Source organism: Xenopus laevis, chromosome 6L, assembly GCF_017654675.1.
Source record: "Xenopus laevis strain J_2021 chromosome 6L, Xenopus_laevis_v10.1, whole genome shotgun sequence".
NCBI classification, from domain to species: Eukaryota; Metazoa; Chordata; class Amphibia; order Anura; family Pipidae; genus Xenopus; species Xenopus laevis.
In genome coordinates, this window is record NC_054381.1 from 41,009,337 (window position 1) to 41,028,067 (window position 18,731).

At 39.7% G+C, this 18,731-nt stretch overlaps 1 protein-coding gene across 1 annotated transcript; it reads left to right on the forward strand.

Moving 5' to 3' along the window:
* The first annotated feature begins 9,432 nt into the window (after positions 1-9,432).
* gpnmb.L (glycoprotein nmb L homeolog) lies at positions 9,433-18,237 on the forward strand. The gene is made up of 11 exons (NM_001095618.1): positions 9,433-9,508; positions 11,070-11,222; positions 11,533-11,676; positions 11,754-11,918; positions 12,077-12,235; positions 12,881-13,252; positions 13,547-13,726; positions 14,664-14,766; positions 14,864-15,069; positions 15,222-15,312; positions 17,693-18,237. The coding sequence occupies exons 1-11, from the start codon at positions 9,436-9,438 to the stop codon at positions 17,838-17,840; spliced, it is 1,794 nt and encodes a 597-aa protein (NP_001089087.1). The 5' UTR covers positions 9,433-9,435; the 3' UTR covers positions 17,841-18,237.
* The last annotated feature ends 494 nt before the right edge of the window (positions 18,238-18,731 follow it).

Below are 18,731 nucleotides of genomic sequence, written 5' to 3' on the forward strand. Positions count from 1 at the left end.
AATCAACCGTTCCTTAAGCTCAGCCTCAAAAACATAAAGGTGACATAAAACACACAAAAGTCTTTGGTTTTCACTGAATTATAATACAAGCATTTGGCAGTATTGTGGAGTGTGGATCCTTTTTATGCCTCCTTTTTTCCCCTTTTTTTCAGTCACTTTCAAGCACAAATCAAATATAAAAAAACACTAAGCGGCAGATTTATCAAGGGTCGAAGTGAATTCGAGGGAATTTTCGTCTATTCGACCATTCGATAATCTCAGTACTGCCTCTTTAAAAAAGCTTCGACCAACTTAAACCTGCCGAATTGCTGTTTAGCCTATGGGGGACCTCCTCTATGTTTTGGTAAGTTTTTCGAAGGATTTTTTGGGAAAATCATACCATCGTACGATAAAATCGTTCGAATCAGAGTATGATCATACGATCGTACGATCGTACTATGATCGGAATACGATCTTACGATGTATAAAATCCTCCGACTTTGAATGTCGGAGGATTCTATTCGATGGTCGAATTTCGAAGTTTTTTCTACTTCGAAATTCGACCCTTGATAAATCTGCCCCTAAGGGTGTCACAAAAAAATTTTTTTTTGTAAAATACTACACTATATTATACATATTTCTGTTTTTTCCCCCTCAATAATCTGTGGTTTGTGAGGTATACAGCGGTCCAATATTGGATATTATTACTCCTTTTATAATTAGCACAATTGGATCAATGATTCCAATTAGCAAATTTTGAACATGATGATTCAAATTCAATAATTTACCTAATAACATAAAACAAAGTTATTAAAAATAGCAATTCATAAGAAGTAAGACAGGAAGTTAGTGTTACAAATAAAAATGATTTCATCTTAAGACCACAACTAAAAACCAATTGATGTCAGAAACTAAACGTATATATTTTCCATGGCTATTAGATAAAACAGTTTATATCCAAATCTTTATTTAGACCACTTGGTTGCAATGCTTTTAGGGTTATTATCCAGCGGGTCTCCTCCTGGGATATTATTTGGGCATTATTGCCACCTCTTAATTTTTTTGTTTTGTGTGAAACTCCCATAAATTTAAGTTCACTTGGATCACTATTATGACACAGGAGAAAATGCTCTGAGGCACTGTGTGTTTTTAAAACCTTTTTGATATTTCTTACATGTTCCCCAACAGTTGTGTTTATAGCAATGCGACTGCAAGTTCTAGACACTTCCCTTTCTGGCATGAAATCATGGGAACAAACGGACTCGCTAACTTGCACACTGTGGTTTCATGGAAACTTCAAGCACGAGATAAGCTTCAGTATTTCTTGTGTGAATTGTTCTTCTGCACTGTATGTATGCAAGCTTATCGACATAAAATATAGCATGGGAGACCCTTAAGGTGGCCATACACGGGCTGTTAAAAGCTGCCGACAGATGAGTCGGCAGCTTACTGGCCCGTGTATGAAGCCCCCCGAGGGGCTTCCCCGATTTCGGGCAGATCTCGATCTGATGGGACTAAAAATCCAGTCGGATCGCAACCGCAGCTGTTTGTTGATGCGGTCCCGCGATCCGACCGCCCGTTCCCATTCGTTAGGATCTGATCGTTGGGCCCTAGGGCCCACGATCGGATCAGCCCGATATTGCCCACCTCACCTTTGGTGACCGCCAAACAAGTGGATCTCTCCATGTATGGCCAGCTTTACTGTATCCACACTCATTACTTGCCAGAAGGGCTGGAATCTGACAATAAAATCAACATTGTGCATTGGTATTTTTGAAACATCTAAAAAATATAACTATAACTATAAAGCGGAGGCTTCCATTTGCTGCCATACACAGGCACATTTAATCTGTTGATTCGGGCCCTTTACACTGATTTAGCAGTTTATCTGCCGGTGTATGGGGACCTCCAACGGGCCCACCCTCCAGATATCTGGACAAAAATTGGGCAAGTTTGATTTTCCCTTCGATCTGGGGCAACATTAACCAGTTGATGCAGTCCAGCCAAGTGTACAACCACCATTGTAACAGCATTTGAGCACTTTAGAATATGGGCCCTGTTATATTTGCTTTTTTTCTATGTGTTATATTGCATAACCAAATCTACAGCCAGAGCCCTAGAGTGACCACAAGGCATTTACTAGGGATTCTAAGGGGCAGATTTCTCAAGGGTCGAATTGAAATCAATTTTTTTTTTATGGTCAAAACTCTCAAATTCGACTAGGGAGTTATCCAAATTAGATTTTTTTAAAAAATTCGAATTCGATTTTCGAGATTTATCATACTCTGGCCCTTTAAGAATTCAAATTTGACTATTCGCCACCTAAAACCTTGTGAATTGCTGTTTAAGTCAATGGGCATCAATTTGGGAATGTCTGCAGCCTTCCTGACATTCGCATTTTCTTAAAAACTTAAAATCGGGCTCGATCAAATTCAATTTGATTTGTATTAGATTCAAATTCGATTTGAGTTATCCAGGCGTTTCAATTTGTCCGAGTTGGAAAAATCTGATTTTATTAATACATTTTCAAATTTATGGGAGTTTTAAAAAAAAAACGGCTAATGTGCCGAAACGTTGGGGTTAATTCTCATTGCTGGCAAGTGTATCCATTGCTTGTGGTTTCTTTTTTGCCTTGATTTCACACAAATTGTGGTATGTATCTTTACTTGATGACATTGCCGTATATGTATATATTCATCTTTGATAGATAAATGGGAGACTTGTTTGTGCAATGTATTGATTGATAAATGTATATAAAGATTTTTTTTTATATTTCATACCACCGTGTATTTGCAGTTTTTTGTGAGTGTGCAAACCCAATAGCTGTAATATTGTGTATTTTGGTTACTCGGTGGGGAGTATTTTTGGGTTATTTTGCAACTCTTATCCATGTCATTCTAGATTTCTAAATTTTTGGAGTGCCCTCCCTTGTTCAGTATTCTTGTAAGTTTTAAAAAAACGCACATGCATTCAAAATTCTACCCTTGATAAACGTGCCTCCCCATCTACGGGTTGCCTATATAATAGTTCTCCATAGGTAACATGTTCTCCTACAAAATGGCAATGGAGAAAACATCAGGTATGCCATTACGTCTTGCAAATGCTGCCACATGAGGGAGAAAGCAGTTCCTTCCTGACGCATTGATTTCCCTGAATGAATGTAATATCCCTAATTAAATTGTTATATGCTGGATTTACATTCCTTAATGTTGTGAAATGTTGACCATGTGTTATTTGTGTTCTCCTTTTTTTTTGACCATGTGTTATTGCCTAAAAACTAGGTTGCCTTGTGTGTGTAAATGCTGATTCATTGTTAGCCGAGCCTGCGCCCAGCATCTCTCCGTGGCACTGAAATCTCTGGGCTTCCCCTTTTGTGGTCATATGAAAAGCCTCTAAGACTTGAATCAAGTGATCCGAGGCAGAATGTACTTCACATGCCACATGATGCACCCAGACAGTTGTTGGCATATGAAGTAATAATACAGAAGTGGCAGAAAATACTTTACAAACATTGGGGAACTGGTGTGCCTACTGTAGCCTGTGATATTTCCATCAAAACAATAAAATTACAAATCACCCCTTTCATTTTATAGAGAAAAGCTGCTTCCCCAGCAGCCCCTATTTAGCAAGTTTCACAAAGTTCTTATAGCTTAAATAATATCTGGCGAGTGCAATAAAATGTATTTGTGTATTTTCTCTGCAAAAGATATCAATGTGCTGTCACTATTTATAAAAAAAGCAACAGGTTAACTTTGGATACACAGTGAAACCTGACAGGGTGGATTCAGCACCTTCAAGATGTAAAAGCCTCTGAGGAGCTTATGTGGCACAACAGCCAAAGTAATAATTACTTCCCATTGCACACACTACTGGGGCTAATTTATAAACACAGGGCAAATTTGCCCATGGGCAGTAATCCATAGCAACCAATCAGTAAGTGGCTTTTTTCAGCCAGCTGCTGATTTAGCAATGAATGCAAGCGTTTCATTGGTTGCCAATGGTCAAAAATGCACAAAATATTTGTATATGTCCTGTTTATATTGTCACCAGGTATTGATTTTCCTTTTTCCGTGTGTTTTTTTGGGGGGGGGGGGGTTGGCCTCTAGTAGCAACTTTGAAAAAAATATGCACCATGAAAATAATGCAAACAATGAATGAGACATTCTGGCATTCTTCTGCTAGACCTGTTGATTGAAGACATTTGGTTGCACCCAAATCCAGGGTTCACATTGCCTCTTGGTATAATTGCTCAAGATTGTCCATGTGGATGATCAGTCTCATCTAAATGACCTACATTTGTTATTTGGGTTTGTGTTGGCTTATCTCACTTAGTCATCACTTAATAGTTCACATTTTGAAATATTGTACTGTTATGTTACTGGTCCATAACTGAATACTCAAAAAACCTTCTTGGCCAGTGTCATCTACTGGCATGTTTATTGGCCAATATGGGTATAATTCAAAATCTAGACAGTGTGGTTGAGCAAGAATGGATACACTTGTTGCCAGGCCTGGATTTGTGGAAAGGTCACCAAGGCCCGGGCCTAGGGCGGCAGAATTCTGCCCAACCGCACCCACATAGGTTTAAAAATAGTGGGGATGCGCAGGAGATACAATATTTTTTTAAATTTCCCATGCGCCTAACCCCTTTGCTTCAGTACCGATGATGAAAAGTGGCACGAATAAAGGCGAGGGGACAGGGGTGATGAAGGCAGTGGGCCTAGGGGCACCTGTTTTGTAAATCCGGCCCTGCTTGTTGCATATATTGACCCCATTCATTAAAGTTATTAAAGGTGCTTGTGTCTAAACACATTCCATGTTGTCACTTGCATGTTGTGGTATGTGCCCATCTCAGTCTGTTCTAATGAATCTTGTGCAAGGTCACCTATTGATGCAGGGGAACCCTGGAGCTACTTGATGGTGGTGGTTATTTCAGGGTTTGCACTGTGGACTGTGTCCATAGGTGCAGTAGACTAAAAAGTCATGTGCAGATAGGGTTGCCACCTTTGTAAAATTAACTTACCGGCCAGGGGGCTGTAATAACGATATGGGCAGAGTGATGATGACATCACGGCTATTTCACAGATGATGGGGAAAGGGAAAAGGCAGACAAAGGGTAGTTTGCGGCACATTCTGGGTGGATCCGGAGGGGGCCAGGGGCTGAACTTTTTGTTATTAAAGATTTACCAGCAACTACATTGCCAGTTATTTTTTAACACCAGCCAGGTGGCAACCATATGATAACATTGTAATGCCAAGTGCCAGAAATGGTGCAATCACCGCTGCGACAATTTTTAGAGCAATTGCAGCTGATTTGTGTCAACATGCAAGAGCAACCGGACACTTTTTAGTGCCTCAGCGGCAACTGCAGTGAATGCAAATACGTGATGGCAATTTTGCTGAATTTTGGGGGAAAACAATGCATTGTGGTTACAACACATGGCAAATTTCAAGTGAATACTGCACTTGAGTTCATAACTGAGCCCGGTGTATTTTATTAGAATCCATTTAATTGATCATTAAACAGTCTGAGCCTCAGTAGTAGTGGGAGTGGATCTGTCTTTTCCTCTGCAGCAGGTCAGGACATTTACAGAACATCTACAGTACCAAAGAGTATTGGATCTCCACGGGGGAGAGATAAATGATGTATCATGATCAGAACTAGAGACAACATTGGTGGTGGACAGTCCTGTATTCTTTTTCATTCGCTTTAATTTAATGAAGGATCCCAGGAAGAGATATAAAATACACTATATGTACAGTATCCTATCGGTCATTTTGTAAGCCATTTAGAAAAAAAACATTACACAATATTTAGACAAATCAGCAGGAGGATAAAAGTACAAATCATATAATAACGTCTTTGTCAGAGAGAGGAGTATCTAGTAAGGACACTCACATAACAGTGAGGAACTTGTTCAAGTCTAGGAGAGCGTGATGGGTATATCTGAGTGTAAAATCACGCACATTTTACTCACGTAGACAAAAGTGTGAGTGCCCTTGGATACATATTGTTAGATCAAATGGAAGCGCTTCCGTGCAACAGCATCACATGTTTAGAAAAAAAACAACATATATATTTTTTATTAACTGTTATATCAAAGAAAATATGTGGGAATGGTTGTTGTGACCACTTGAAACAGTTTGAAATTTGTGTTTGAAAATTTGTTCAAAAGGTCTCAGTTATGAAGAAAGACTGGCCAAGTTGGGAATGTTTACACTGGAGAAGGGAGCTTGATAAGTATATACATAAATATATCATTGGCACCATACAATAAACGGGCCTCTACTGAGAAAAAAGAAGTTTCCATTTGAACATGCAAAAAAGGGTATTTTTTATTTACAGTGAGTGCTGTTAAGTTGTAGCAATTTCTCCCTCAAGTGTTCGTACTGGCAGATACAGTAAATAGCTTCAAGAAGAAGTTCTGTGCCTTTATAGCAAGTGAGAAAATACACTGAAATTAACTCTTATTAGTTGTTGATGCAACTGGTCTGACTGAGGCAAATTGGAGAAGCTTCAGATGGTCTTTGTCACCTTCCTCTGGAACAATTAGCAGTTAAGCAATTTTGATTGAGACGAATAGATTAAACTTGATGGATGGATGCCTTTATTAAACCTAAATTACTATATGTTACTCATCTTAGCAAATGCTTTGTACCCCTCTGGCCACCTGGCCAGTATTTTACCGGCCTGACTGGTAAAAATGATGCTTGACCCCAATGTTATTAACAGGGGAAAAATCTAAATATCCAAAAAAGGTGGCAACCCTAGCTGTAAGGTGCAATAGACCATTACTATTTAGTGGCCTGGTGGGGGGCTATTTAGGCCTCTGTGTACAGGTATGGGATCCGTTGAAAAACCGGAAGGCCATATGACATAGACTCCATTTTATCCAAATAATCCAAATGTTTTTTTAAAAAAATATTTCTTTTTTCTCTGTAATAATAAAACAGTACCTTGTACTTGATCCAAACTAAGATAAAATTAATCCTTATTGAAAGCAAAACCAGCCTGTAGGGTTTATTTAATGTTTGCATGATTTTCTAGTAGACTGAAGGTATGAAGATCCAAATTATGGAATAATCAATTGTCCAACAACCCCCCAGGTCCCAAGCATTCTGGATAACAGATCCCCTACCTGTACTTGAAATGGCAGGGCCGATTCTGAAACACAATCCAGATCTGTGCTTATGCCAGAAATAATACACCTTTTCCATTGGGCTTACTGTAATATCTTAGTTGAGATATTAGTTCACTAGAGAATTTATGTATCCAGGATATTCACAACCTGGTGTAATTCCTCTTGGTGAAAATTAATTCTTGTGCTTATGATAAACTGGCAAATATTCATAGCTTTGCAGTAGAGAAATCTCACCTCGTGAAAAGATGTGAATGTTCATCCATGCAAAATTAATTTGCCAAAACGTGTCATTCTTGCCTCCTAGTAAACTGGTAAAATATCATTTTTGGTGAATATATTACAAATTATAACTACTGTCCTTTAGTAAATATGCCTGTAGTGATGGATTAGCTAAAAGATATAGCGTGAGTACCACTTTCATCTGTGTGGGGGGACAGTGAGTGGATCTATTACATCCCTAGTAATAAGATTGCTTATTTACTAAAGCAATACAGGTTTGAGACCAGTTATCCATAATGCTCTGGATCTTTGGATCTCTATGCCTTAAGTCTACTAGAAAATCATTTAAACATTAAATAAACCCGTTATCCGGAAACCCTTTATCCAGAAAGCTCTGAATTACAGAAAGCCCATTGCCCATAGACTCTGTTTTATCCAAATAATCTAATTTTTTAACAATGATTTCCTTTTTCTCTCTAGAAATAAAACAGTAACTTGTACTTGATCCAAACTAAGATATAATTAATCCTTATTGGTGGCAAAACCAGCCTATTGGGTTTATTTAATGTTTACATAATTTTCTAGTAGACAAGCATAAAGATCCAAATATCTATTATCTGGAAAACCCCAGGTCCAGAGCATTATGGATAACGAGTCTCAAACCTGTATTGCTTTAGTAAATAAGCAAGCGTATTACTAGGGAAAATTTAATAGATCCACTTACTGTCCCCCCACACAGATGAAAGTGGTACTCACACTATATCTTTTAGCTAATCCATCACTAAAGGCATATTTACTAAAGGACAGTAGTTATAATTTAATAAAATATATTCTGGATAACGGATCCTATACATGTACAAAGTACAACATTTGGCTGCAGATCACTGTGTTTAATATATCTTCTTTTCTTCGCAATTTTTTTTTTTTTATATAAATTTGCTAAACATTTTGGAGACCTTTTCCTGTTTGGTTCCAGTGTTAACGGTATGGACATCGTATTTGCTGTTCTGCTAGATATTTCTAGACGAAATATCAAAAAAACCACGGAGCACTAAGAGGGAGTAAAGTGATAAATTTTCACCTTTAATAGTTCATCTTTAAACGAGTCCAGTACATCATATCATTGAACTTTGGATCATGCGCTTTGCGTGTTTCGCCGCGTCTCGCCACTTCCTCAGAAGCGATCACAGGGGTGAGTTGTTTTTGGTTGGGGTGTTGCTCCCTTGAAATGGACTACTGTATATGTAACTTTAAATTCAGATGCATAGAATCCATATGCTGCATGGCTGGCTAGCAATGAAAGCACTGTATTATGCAGCATCCATATAACTTAATGCTAACTGCAGATGCATACCTTCCGGCATTAGTCCCTTTATTTACAGCTAAATTGCACGTGTGCAGATATTTTAGCACACCATTCACTACTGGGTTTTAAAAGAAATACTAATTTAAGGTGGAATATTGGAAGGCATAGAGATTTAACTATGGTTTTATACAGGTGGGGTAAAGCCGACCATGCTTGGGGCCAGCAGGGCCCTGATTGAAGTTATAACCTGCAATACAAGTCATCCTTTTTATACAAAGATTTTCCAGTCCACCATTAAAGGAAATATCTGCACCTATTCAGAAAGGGGAATGATGGACTTAAACCAGAGCTTTTATTCCTATGTTATATATTTCTTGTGGTTAGCTCCTTCATCAGACCTCGCTAAGAGCATTATTTCATTATTTTGCATACAGAGTTAATGGTAATTCTGTGTTACTGGTGATCCTGAGTGAAAGTGGCTTGTCTGAAGCTGCTTTGTTTTTCTTTTTAGAAATACAGCCTAAATCTCCCGACCTAGATACACGCAGAGCTGGGGAAGAGTTTGGGCCTGACATGAGTGACTCACGGGCACATGAGCAGGAGTGGGGGGATATGAACAGAAATCAGGCAACTTTGCTTAATTCTATCACATGATGAGCCTGCAGCACTTTCCTGACCAGGAGGAGGGACCTGTGCACCCTGATTTGCTATGAGCCCCAGCTGGCAGCTTCTGAGAACTGATTTAAAGTCTGGGGCTCTGAGCTCTTGTTGTTTCCATCGTTTGCCAGAATGAAGTGTTTGGTGAGTGGGAGTGTGGTGCTGTTGCTCCTGCTGCAGGTTTCTGGATCCCAAGCAGTTAAACGTGAGTGATTTTGCCAACAATTCCGGCTGGCTCTCCTTTATTTCTTCCGCATGTTGGGTTTTTACTTTTCACTCTTTATATCCTGTGTGACTTATGCAGCCATTGCAGTGAGAAACATTATTTCTTGCTAGGGTTACTTGTTCCCGTACTAGAATCAAGTGCTTTAAATATCCCTCAATTTCTTGAATGACTACTTTAAAAGGGTTGTTCACCTTTGAGTAAACTTAATATGATGTAGCGCGTGATATTCTGAGATCCCTTGTAATTGGTCTTCCTGTTTATTATTTGTGGAGTTATTTAGCTTTTTTTTTTTTTTTTTTTTCAACAGCTCTGCAGATAGCTATTTAAACAATCTGGTTGCTAGGGTCCAAATTACCTTAGCAATCCTGCACTGAGAGTGCCTGAATAGAAAGAGGAGTAATAAAAAGTAGCAATAACAATTGCAATAACAATTCCCCTCCCATTTTAAAACTGGAAAGTATCAGAAGAAAAGGCAAATCATTAAAAAAAAAAAACAACCTTAAAATGACCAATTGAAAAGTTGCTTAGAATTGGCCATTCTATAACCTACTAAATGATTACTGAAAGGTAAACCACCCCTTTCATTTAGGTCCTTTTTCAGAAGCCGCATAAATAGTTGTAGGGCATTATGGTATAAACTAACAATAATAAAATATACCACACCGCCTCACCTTTCCTATGGTTCTCCTGCCTGGTGGTGCAGATCCCCCTAGACGATCGGCACATGTCAATCAAACACAAGTAGAGTATTGGAAGAGAATTGCACAAACACCATATTTGTTGCAGGTAGGGAGCTTCCCCCTTTTATTGCAAACATCTGTGTGACTCCCTTCCACCAGGCTTTCCAAATAATCAGTCAGGGCCCCCATTAGTCCTCCATTACATAGGAATGTAACATTGGACTTTTTACTCTTAAATTCTGCTCAAACGAAGGCATTAGACTGCAAGAAAAGATTTGTCCTGCTCTGCTGGTTGTGTAATTTCAGTCAGTCTAATTAACCTCATGCTTTATTAGAGCCCTCTGGTTTATAATCCACATTTCCGTTCACACACAAAATTCACATCTTCTCATAGGCCAAGTTGAAGCTGCTCTGTCAAATGCATTTTGTACTAGGTGCACAAGAGATGTGTATGAATGTGGACTTCCCATTCCTTTTTAAGGCATGTACTGATTTTGCACTTGAACCTGTTAGATCTTTGGAAGACTGTGCCTCTGCACTGAAGCAGAAATATATGCATCGTCGTTTAACTGGAACAATGTTTTGTGATGGACAGTCTCTGGCTTAATCAGTATATCTAACATTGGTACCAGCATGATTCATGCTAACTGTAGACACAATGATACCTGCAATAGCCAATACTACATTCATGTATAGCAAAGCACCTGCCTGTGCATGTCCTTTGATGAAACCATGATATGCTATAACATACTTAAAGTTAATTTAAAGAAAAATACCCCATACTTACATTGAGTGTTCTAAAGGGTATTTCCTCTTCGCTCAGGCATTACTGAAAGGTTTTTTTGGCCCCTGTCCTCTAGGATTTAAGGATGTGATGGTTCTTGGAAGGCAACCTGGCTACGGTAACTCTCATGAGCGACTGCATGGTTGGTCCCCTGGCAGCAATTCTTGGGATGAGAAACGGTACCCTTCCTGGAAAGCTGGAGATTCAAGATGGGAAAAATGCTGGAGAGGTAGGTTTTGGTTTTTTTTTCCATTGCCCAAAGGGCAGCCATTTAACGAATTCTGGTACTTTTATCCACCAGTTTGTCAGGCAGCAGAAAATATTGAGAGGGCTGGACACTTTACAATAGTGTTCCTTTCCAAGTGGTTCCTGAATGTTCAGCATGTGTTCAGTATTAATTAGATCTGGGTTGAGTGAAATGTCCTCTTGATCAAACTTGGATCAATACAGTTCATGGCTGATGGAACTTCCCCTGGCCCAACTGTCATCTGAAGTCCCCATTATCTGTCCACTATGAGGTCTGACTTTTTTTCTTCCAGGTGGGAAGGTGGTGGCACGTTTGACCAGTGACAGCCCAGCACTGATAGGGTCAAATGTTACATTTGCTGTGATGCTGCAGTTCCCTAGATGCCAGAAGGAAGATGTTAATGGGGATATTGTTTATGAAAGCCAGTGTCTAAATGGTATGTAGTGCTGCTTAGACCATACAAGAGCTCTGTGTGTGTATATACAACAAACAGTAACTTTGTATGCTTTTCAGGTTCCTCTAGTCTGCAGGAACAATATGTTTATAACTGGACCCAGTGGAATGATTTCTGTAATGAGGGGAACTGCAGCTTTAACAGCAAGTTCCCAGATGGAAGTCCCTTTCCTTATCACAGTGACTGGAGAAGAAGGAACTTTATATACATTTTTCAAACTTTAGGTTAGACTCTTGCATAAATATCCCTATTCCTGCTCCTTTTACAAGTTCTGTGTTTTCTGCCCTATCTCTTTGTCTCCTTATTTCTAAATACAGCCCTGTCCACAGCCAATGTCTACTGCAATCTTTGATCTGGTTACTAACAGCCGCTCCTTTCTCAGGCCAGTACTACCAACAAACTGGGGGATCTTCAGCCTTGCTCTCACTAAATACAACAAACATTACTGCCGGCACACAGATGGTTGAAGTGTCTGTCTACAGAAGAGGCCATAGACAACATTATCCAGTTACCAAAGCAAGTTTGCTCTACGTTGTTACGGGTAAGGGCTTACTAGCTGAAGATCTTGTGTGAGTGACGCAAAATCCTGTGCTGTTGTATGACCAAGGTCTTGTTGGTCAGATAAAAGTCTGATCTGAAAAAAACTGCTCAAAATCTCCAGTGTAGTTTAGCCTTAAAGGTGGCCATAGATGTCAACAATTACGAACTTTCCAGGAAAGATTGTTGGTTTCAATACACACCTCTAAAGCTGAATCGTCACGATATAAAGGTAGAAATAATAGAATTCTACCTGTTTCTGAGGATTCTGCACCAACAATGACCAATGTTTGGGTGTCTTCAAATGTGCCCAATCAATTTTACAGCCAGCTTGATCGACGAGCCGACCGATATCCAAGTCTTCTGCCGATATCTGTCGAGTCATCTCCCACCATACACGCACCGAATATTGTACAAAAAATTTTTGTTGTACGATATCAGTGCGTCTATGGCCATGTGTGTTGAGCTGTTGCAAAACATAAATAGTAATAAAGACTACTGCTGTCTGCATCATGAAATGTTACTTGAGGGATCTGTAGGATTACTCCTGGTTGGGTATTAATGAAGGGTAGTGGAGTCACTGGACTTAAATATCACAAACATCACTTACTGATACTTTTTAATTTTTATTTTTTTTTTTAATTCCCAGATCAAATCCCCTTTTATGTGAACATTTCTCAAAAAAATGACCGCAATGCCTCAGACAGGATGTTTATTAAAGATTCGCCAATTAATTTTGACATCAGAATCCATGATCCAAGCCACTATCTCAATAATTCTGTGGTATCATTTGCCTGGAATTTTGGTGATGGGAGCGGTTCCTTTGTGTCAAACAATCCTGCTTCTACTCACACTTTCACACTGCTTGGAAACTTCAGCCTCAATCTGAAAATCAAAGCGGCAATTCCCAGCCCCTGTAATCCACTGACTACTACACCAGTTACTACTACACCAGTTATTCCCACAACTGCGCAACCTATGCCGACGACTACAGTTTCTCCCACAGCTCAGAACACCACTGGTAAGTGGCACATGGCAATTTGTTTTATATAATGTAATTCTATGGCACATGGAAATTGTATTAGAGAGCACAATGACATCTCTGCAGCATCCTTCCCACTGTTTTATAGTGGCTCATTTTGGTCAAAGGGATGCTACATGCTGTGGTGCACTGCATTTTGTCTGCCGCTACTTGGAAAGAGTGACTGGAAACTAGTTCAGCCTTATGGCACACAAAGCTGCCTGTCACAGCGAGGGGCACGATGATAACCAGTTATGAACAATGTGGCACTTATTTTTTTTCTCTTCTTGCCAGGAAATTCCACTGAGCCAGCCTTGTTTACCACAGAGCCTGTTCCCACTACAGAGATCACCACAACTACTGCAAGGACCACCACAACTGCAAGGACCACCACAACTGCAGAGCACACAACAGCTGCAGCAGGGTGTTTTATCTACAGATATGGCTATTACAGTACAAATATAACAGTTGTAGGTATGTGGCATTCTCCTTTACTTAAAGGAAAACTATACCCCCCCCAACAATGTGGGTTATTTAAATTCTATTACATAAAAACGCTCGTATGTAAAACCCTGCTTTAGCTAAAGAAAGCATTTTTTAAAAAAATATACTTTCGTTTAAATAGTATGTGCCATTGGGTGCTCCTAAATAGAAAACTGACATTTTAAGAACTAAGGGCACCCCCTGGGATACTATGATTAACGGTGCACACAAAGCAAACCATACATTTTAGGTCACATGAGCCAAAGGACATTGTTCTGTCTTTTGCTCCCAAACTTCTTCCTGTTGCAGTTAGAGCTGCATGCAGTTTGGTATGATTCTTTTTAAAGGAGACTTGAAAGCTACTTTTATTGCCAAGGATTAGCTGCAATTGTGCAAGCTAGAATACTATATTTATTCTGTAGAATGTTTTATCATCTCTGAGTAAAAAGCTCTAGATGCTCTGTTTGTTTAGGATAGCAGCTGCAGTATTAGCTTGGAGTGACATCACTTCCTGCCTGAGTCTCTGCTCACTTATAGCTCTGGGCTCAGATTACAGCAGAGAAGGAAGTGGAGGGGGGGGAGAGGAGCAAACTGAGCATGCTCACGCCCGGGGCAAGGAGGTTTAAGATGAAGGCAGGAAGTCTGATACAGAAGCCCATGTGTACACAATAGAAGGAAAGAAATGCAGTGTTTCTTTTGACAGAGGACTCAGAGCAGCACTACTTTGAGGGTTTACTGGTATATTTAGGTGGACCTTTCTGATAAGGCTTGCTTAGTTTTAAACTTTCCTTCTCCTTTACAGGCCACTTACAGTTATATAAATGAATCTGGTTAAATAATCATTCTGAGGGGGGGGGGTATAGTTTTCCTTTATCTCCTTAAAATAAGACACTGATTCTTAGTATTTTTTTTTTTTTTTCTCTTTAAGATGGTATTGTAGAGATAAATATTATTGAAATGACAAATGTCCAGGTGCCTGCATCTCAAGCGGAAAATGCTTTGATTGACTTTGTTGTGACCTGCCAAGGAAGGTAAGGAGTGACCAATCAAATGACTTATCTTAATCCCTGCTTGATTTTGTATGAATTATTTTTTTTTTCTCAATAACCGCTTTTTTTCACCTGTCAGCTTGCCTAAGGATGTTTGTACACTCATTTCCGACTCCACATGCATGATTCCACAGAACATGGTTTGTGAAGAGGTCCCTGCCACTGAGCAGTGCTCCTTAACCCTAAGGCGTGCCTTTGCACAACCAGGAACCTATTGTGTAAACATTACCCTAAGTGATGATGCAAGCCTTGCTCTTGCAAGTACTCTGGTGTCTGTAAGTGGAGGTAAGTGCTAATAGTTTACAATTTGATTTACTATTCAGCGTGGGGGTAGCATAAACACTTTGTTTTTTCTGAAATATGGTATGAGCCACAAGGGTCTTTAATCGTAGTGTGGTTTTTTTTTGTTTTTTTTTTTCCTCCTGCCATTTCCTTAGGTTCTGCAAAGCAAAAGACAGTGGCGGCTGTTTTGATTCCTCTGGGATTTGTGGTAATAGTTGCAGCTGTGGTCGGTGCCATTCTGCTCAAGTAAGTGAGCAATATGTCTTATATACTGCCTGCATGTGTAATAACAAAATGTATGGTTTCTGTTATGTTCTCCATTAAACATTGAAGCCAGGGCGCATACCAGCATTCAGACTAAGTGAAACTGAACCCCCTAAAGGCATGACTACTAAAGGTCAAACTTTTGCAGAGGGACAGATATAGAGATATCTCCTATCTATCGTGGATTTAGTGCATGCCTAAGTCTTTATAGGAATTTAAGATCTCTCAAATTGGTTATACTGTAACTCCTAAAGCCTCATTCTGGCAATGTTACTAATATATTGTGGTAGTGACTAGAAAAAGGTCACTCTAGCCTTTAATTTCTCCCCAGGTACTGAGAGATGCTCCAGGAAGGGAGTTGCTAAACAGAGAATCAGTGCTCTGTTTTAAAGACTTTAGTAGCCAGGGACTCCATTCCGCAGATCCAGTCCAGAGATTGGAGTTCACCTTCCACAGGAAAGCTGTCCTTGGGAAAGACTATTTAAAGTTAATTAGAATGGGAGAGTGTCTCTCAACACGGCACAGCAGGTAGGAGACCTGGCTGTGTGAGGAACTCCCAGAGGAGCTGGGAGTGCTGCCTGTTAACTGCAAGAAGCAGAGGTAGCCTGTGACTCTCGCAGAGAGTATTGTGAGGAAACCAGGAGGCTGAATATTACCTGGGAGAAATTCCTGTGAGTACAGGGGTGAGCCAAACTATTTGTTGTGCTGGTTGTCCACAGGGGGCCCAGTCTAGTCAGGGACTGCTTCAAAGTGTGAAGGTAGTGCCCAGTGGACTAGGTTTTTATTTTGTTTTGTTTGTATGATACAATGGTCACCCCTGTGTCCATGCATTATTGACAGTGTTTGTTGGAAAGTGGGGAAAATAAACCTGTGTTTTCCTTGAAGAAGCTGTGTGTCCCTGTCTTATGCTCCTTTTTCCTATGCTGCCTGCCCACCATTGACTAATCCCCCTAAAAGTTACGTGTTCAAGCCGCCAGCTTGCCACAATATATAAAAGGAGTTTCATATATAGGATCAGTTTCATGACCATATATTACAATACAATTATACTTTTTAACATTTTATGAGGTATGATTTTTATCCAGTCCCTTTTATACTCGGATATGCCCACTTTCAATTTGCCCTGTAGGTTGCAATTCAGAACTATTACTTCTAAGTCATATGCAATACTTTTCTGCCAATTTATTTCATCTGATAATGGTGTCGTTTTTAGGTTGAGTTGTGACCAGTGGTTAGTCATCTCAATGGTAGACGGCATAGAGGCGTAACTTTTTTTTTTTTTAATTTCCCCCAAGGCTGAAATACGCTAGTGGAGTAACTTTTACATGTGCCACTGGGCCCAGTGACCCCTCATTGTGGTGGTTAATTGTTGCCAAGCCACTAAAGGTTTTTCTTACAGATGTAGTTTACCTTGCCTGTAAATTCTAACCCTGCCATCCCTAACTTCTAGTTCTCATAAGCAGGTCTGGACAGGGATTCAAAATAGGCCCTGTCATTTCAATTACACAGAGACCCAAACAACCCCCCACCAGCCCACTAAATAGTGATTGTCTATGGTATCTTTCAGTAGCCCCTCTGGCATTTGCCAGAATACAGATTCAGTGTGGGCCTGCTCATATGGGAACATGCAGGTTAGTTTTAACTCCCCTCATTTGATTTCACTCAGACACCTAAGCTGGGCAGTTGAATTACAGTAAATGCTCATCTACAAATACTGCCCCTAGGAAAACTCTCGCTTCTCAGAAGGTTATACCTTTAGGCATCTTCTGGTGTGGCTGACCGTTAATCCCATCCCTGTATTTACATAAGGGAATATTTCCCAACTCGGTTTGGTTATTTGGCTGATTCACCCTCTCGGAGCATTTGAATGAGTACAAGCTGAGAATAGTTGCAGAATTTTGTCACAGTGAATACGTTTTTCTTATGTAGAGTATAAGGCTATTTTCATTTTGCCCTGCCTATATAAACACCGGCCAAAAAAATCTACTCACTCTGTTTGCAATGCATCAGCCTGGGTATAGATTTGCAGAGCAGATTTCAGAATAAAAATGAATCTTGCATTTTCTTGCCAAAATCCCCTCTGTGCCTGAACCCAGGCCTATGCAGTAAATGTCAGAAATCCAATATACTGCAGCACACTATAACTTGTGTAAAATTTGAAGGTGTACTTTATTTGGCTCAAATGTGAGCAGACATGTGGCAACGTTTATGCAGTAAATGTCAGTGCAGAGGAGCGAGCAAAAGCAAGTGAAATGACTGTAATACACAGGCTGAGAAATTACCCCATATTTGCAATATATCTATAACATGCAGGTACACCTAATATCAAAGCCTTTGACTAATTTTATTTTTCCTCTTACAGAAAATACAAGGAATACAGACCCATTGACAATGCAGCAACCAGTGATAATCGTGGGCTTAGTGTATATTTCAGCCAAGTCAAATCTGTTCTCTTTCCAGGAAACAATGAGCAGGACCCACTTCTGAAAACAAAGCAAAGGATCATTTAGTTTCCCTCTCTATAGGTTACTGTAAGGCTCAATAGGGTCTTAATAACCCCCCTAAATGGTGCTTCAATAAAACAAGTGGAATTATATTTTACTTAGTAATAATTCAATTAACAATTGAATGTGTTTATATTGCTGCATACTTTAGACTGTTCCCCCATATGCAGGCTTGTGCATTTTAGAGTACAGCCAATGTGCCACTCTAGGGCAGTGTTTATTTAGGAATGCATTATTTAACCGGCCTTCTTGATATTTCTGGCTATACATGAAACCTTGTCTAATGTTAATATTTGGCACTTCATATTAAATTGAAAGTCTGACTACCTATAGACTTCATCTGCACTGTGCAATGTCGGTTACACTAGATTGCTGTACAATAAATGCTTGCCTTTACATTTAATACATTGTATTCTTGTTTGCATTTTAAAAGAATGGAAATGAGAATCAAACCCATTTACAGAGTAAAACAATCTCCCTTCTGCTGTGTGTATGAACCAACCATATGCCCTGAAACACACAGTAGAAATCTGGCATGTACAGTAGACTGGGTACTTCAAGTGGCATCATGCAGGGTAGTACATATGGACACCTCTTGTTATCCCCCTGCTGTTGAATCTGGGAGTGCTACATGTTGGACGTATAGCTTGGCTCTCATAAATACACACTGAGACTAATAACTTATAGTGATATGAAAATAAGTGGGCTGATGATGCCTCATGGGTGGAATGATTTATGGGCATATGGAAATTCAGAGAGTTTAGAAATGATTAATGTCTCAAGGTGGTAACTTGTCCGGATTTTGGAGCAGTAAATCGCAGGATGGTGGGTTAGAACTGGACCACCCGAAGGGGAAAACCAAAAACGTATTCAGAGGCCCTTTCACTGAAGTTCCAT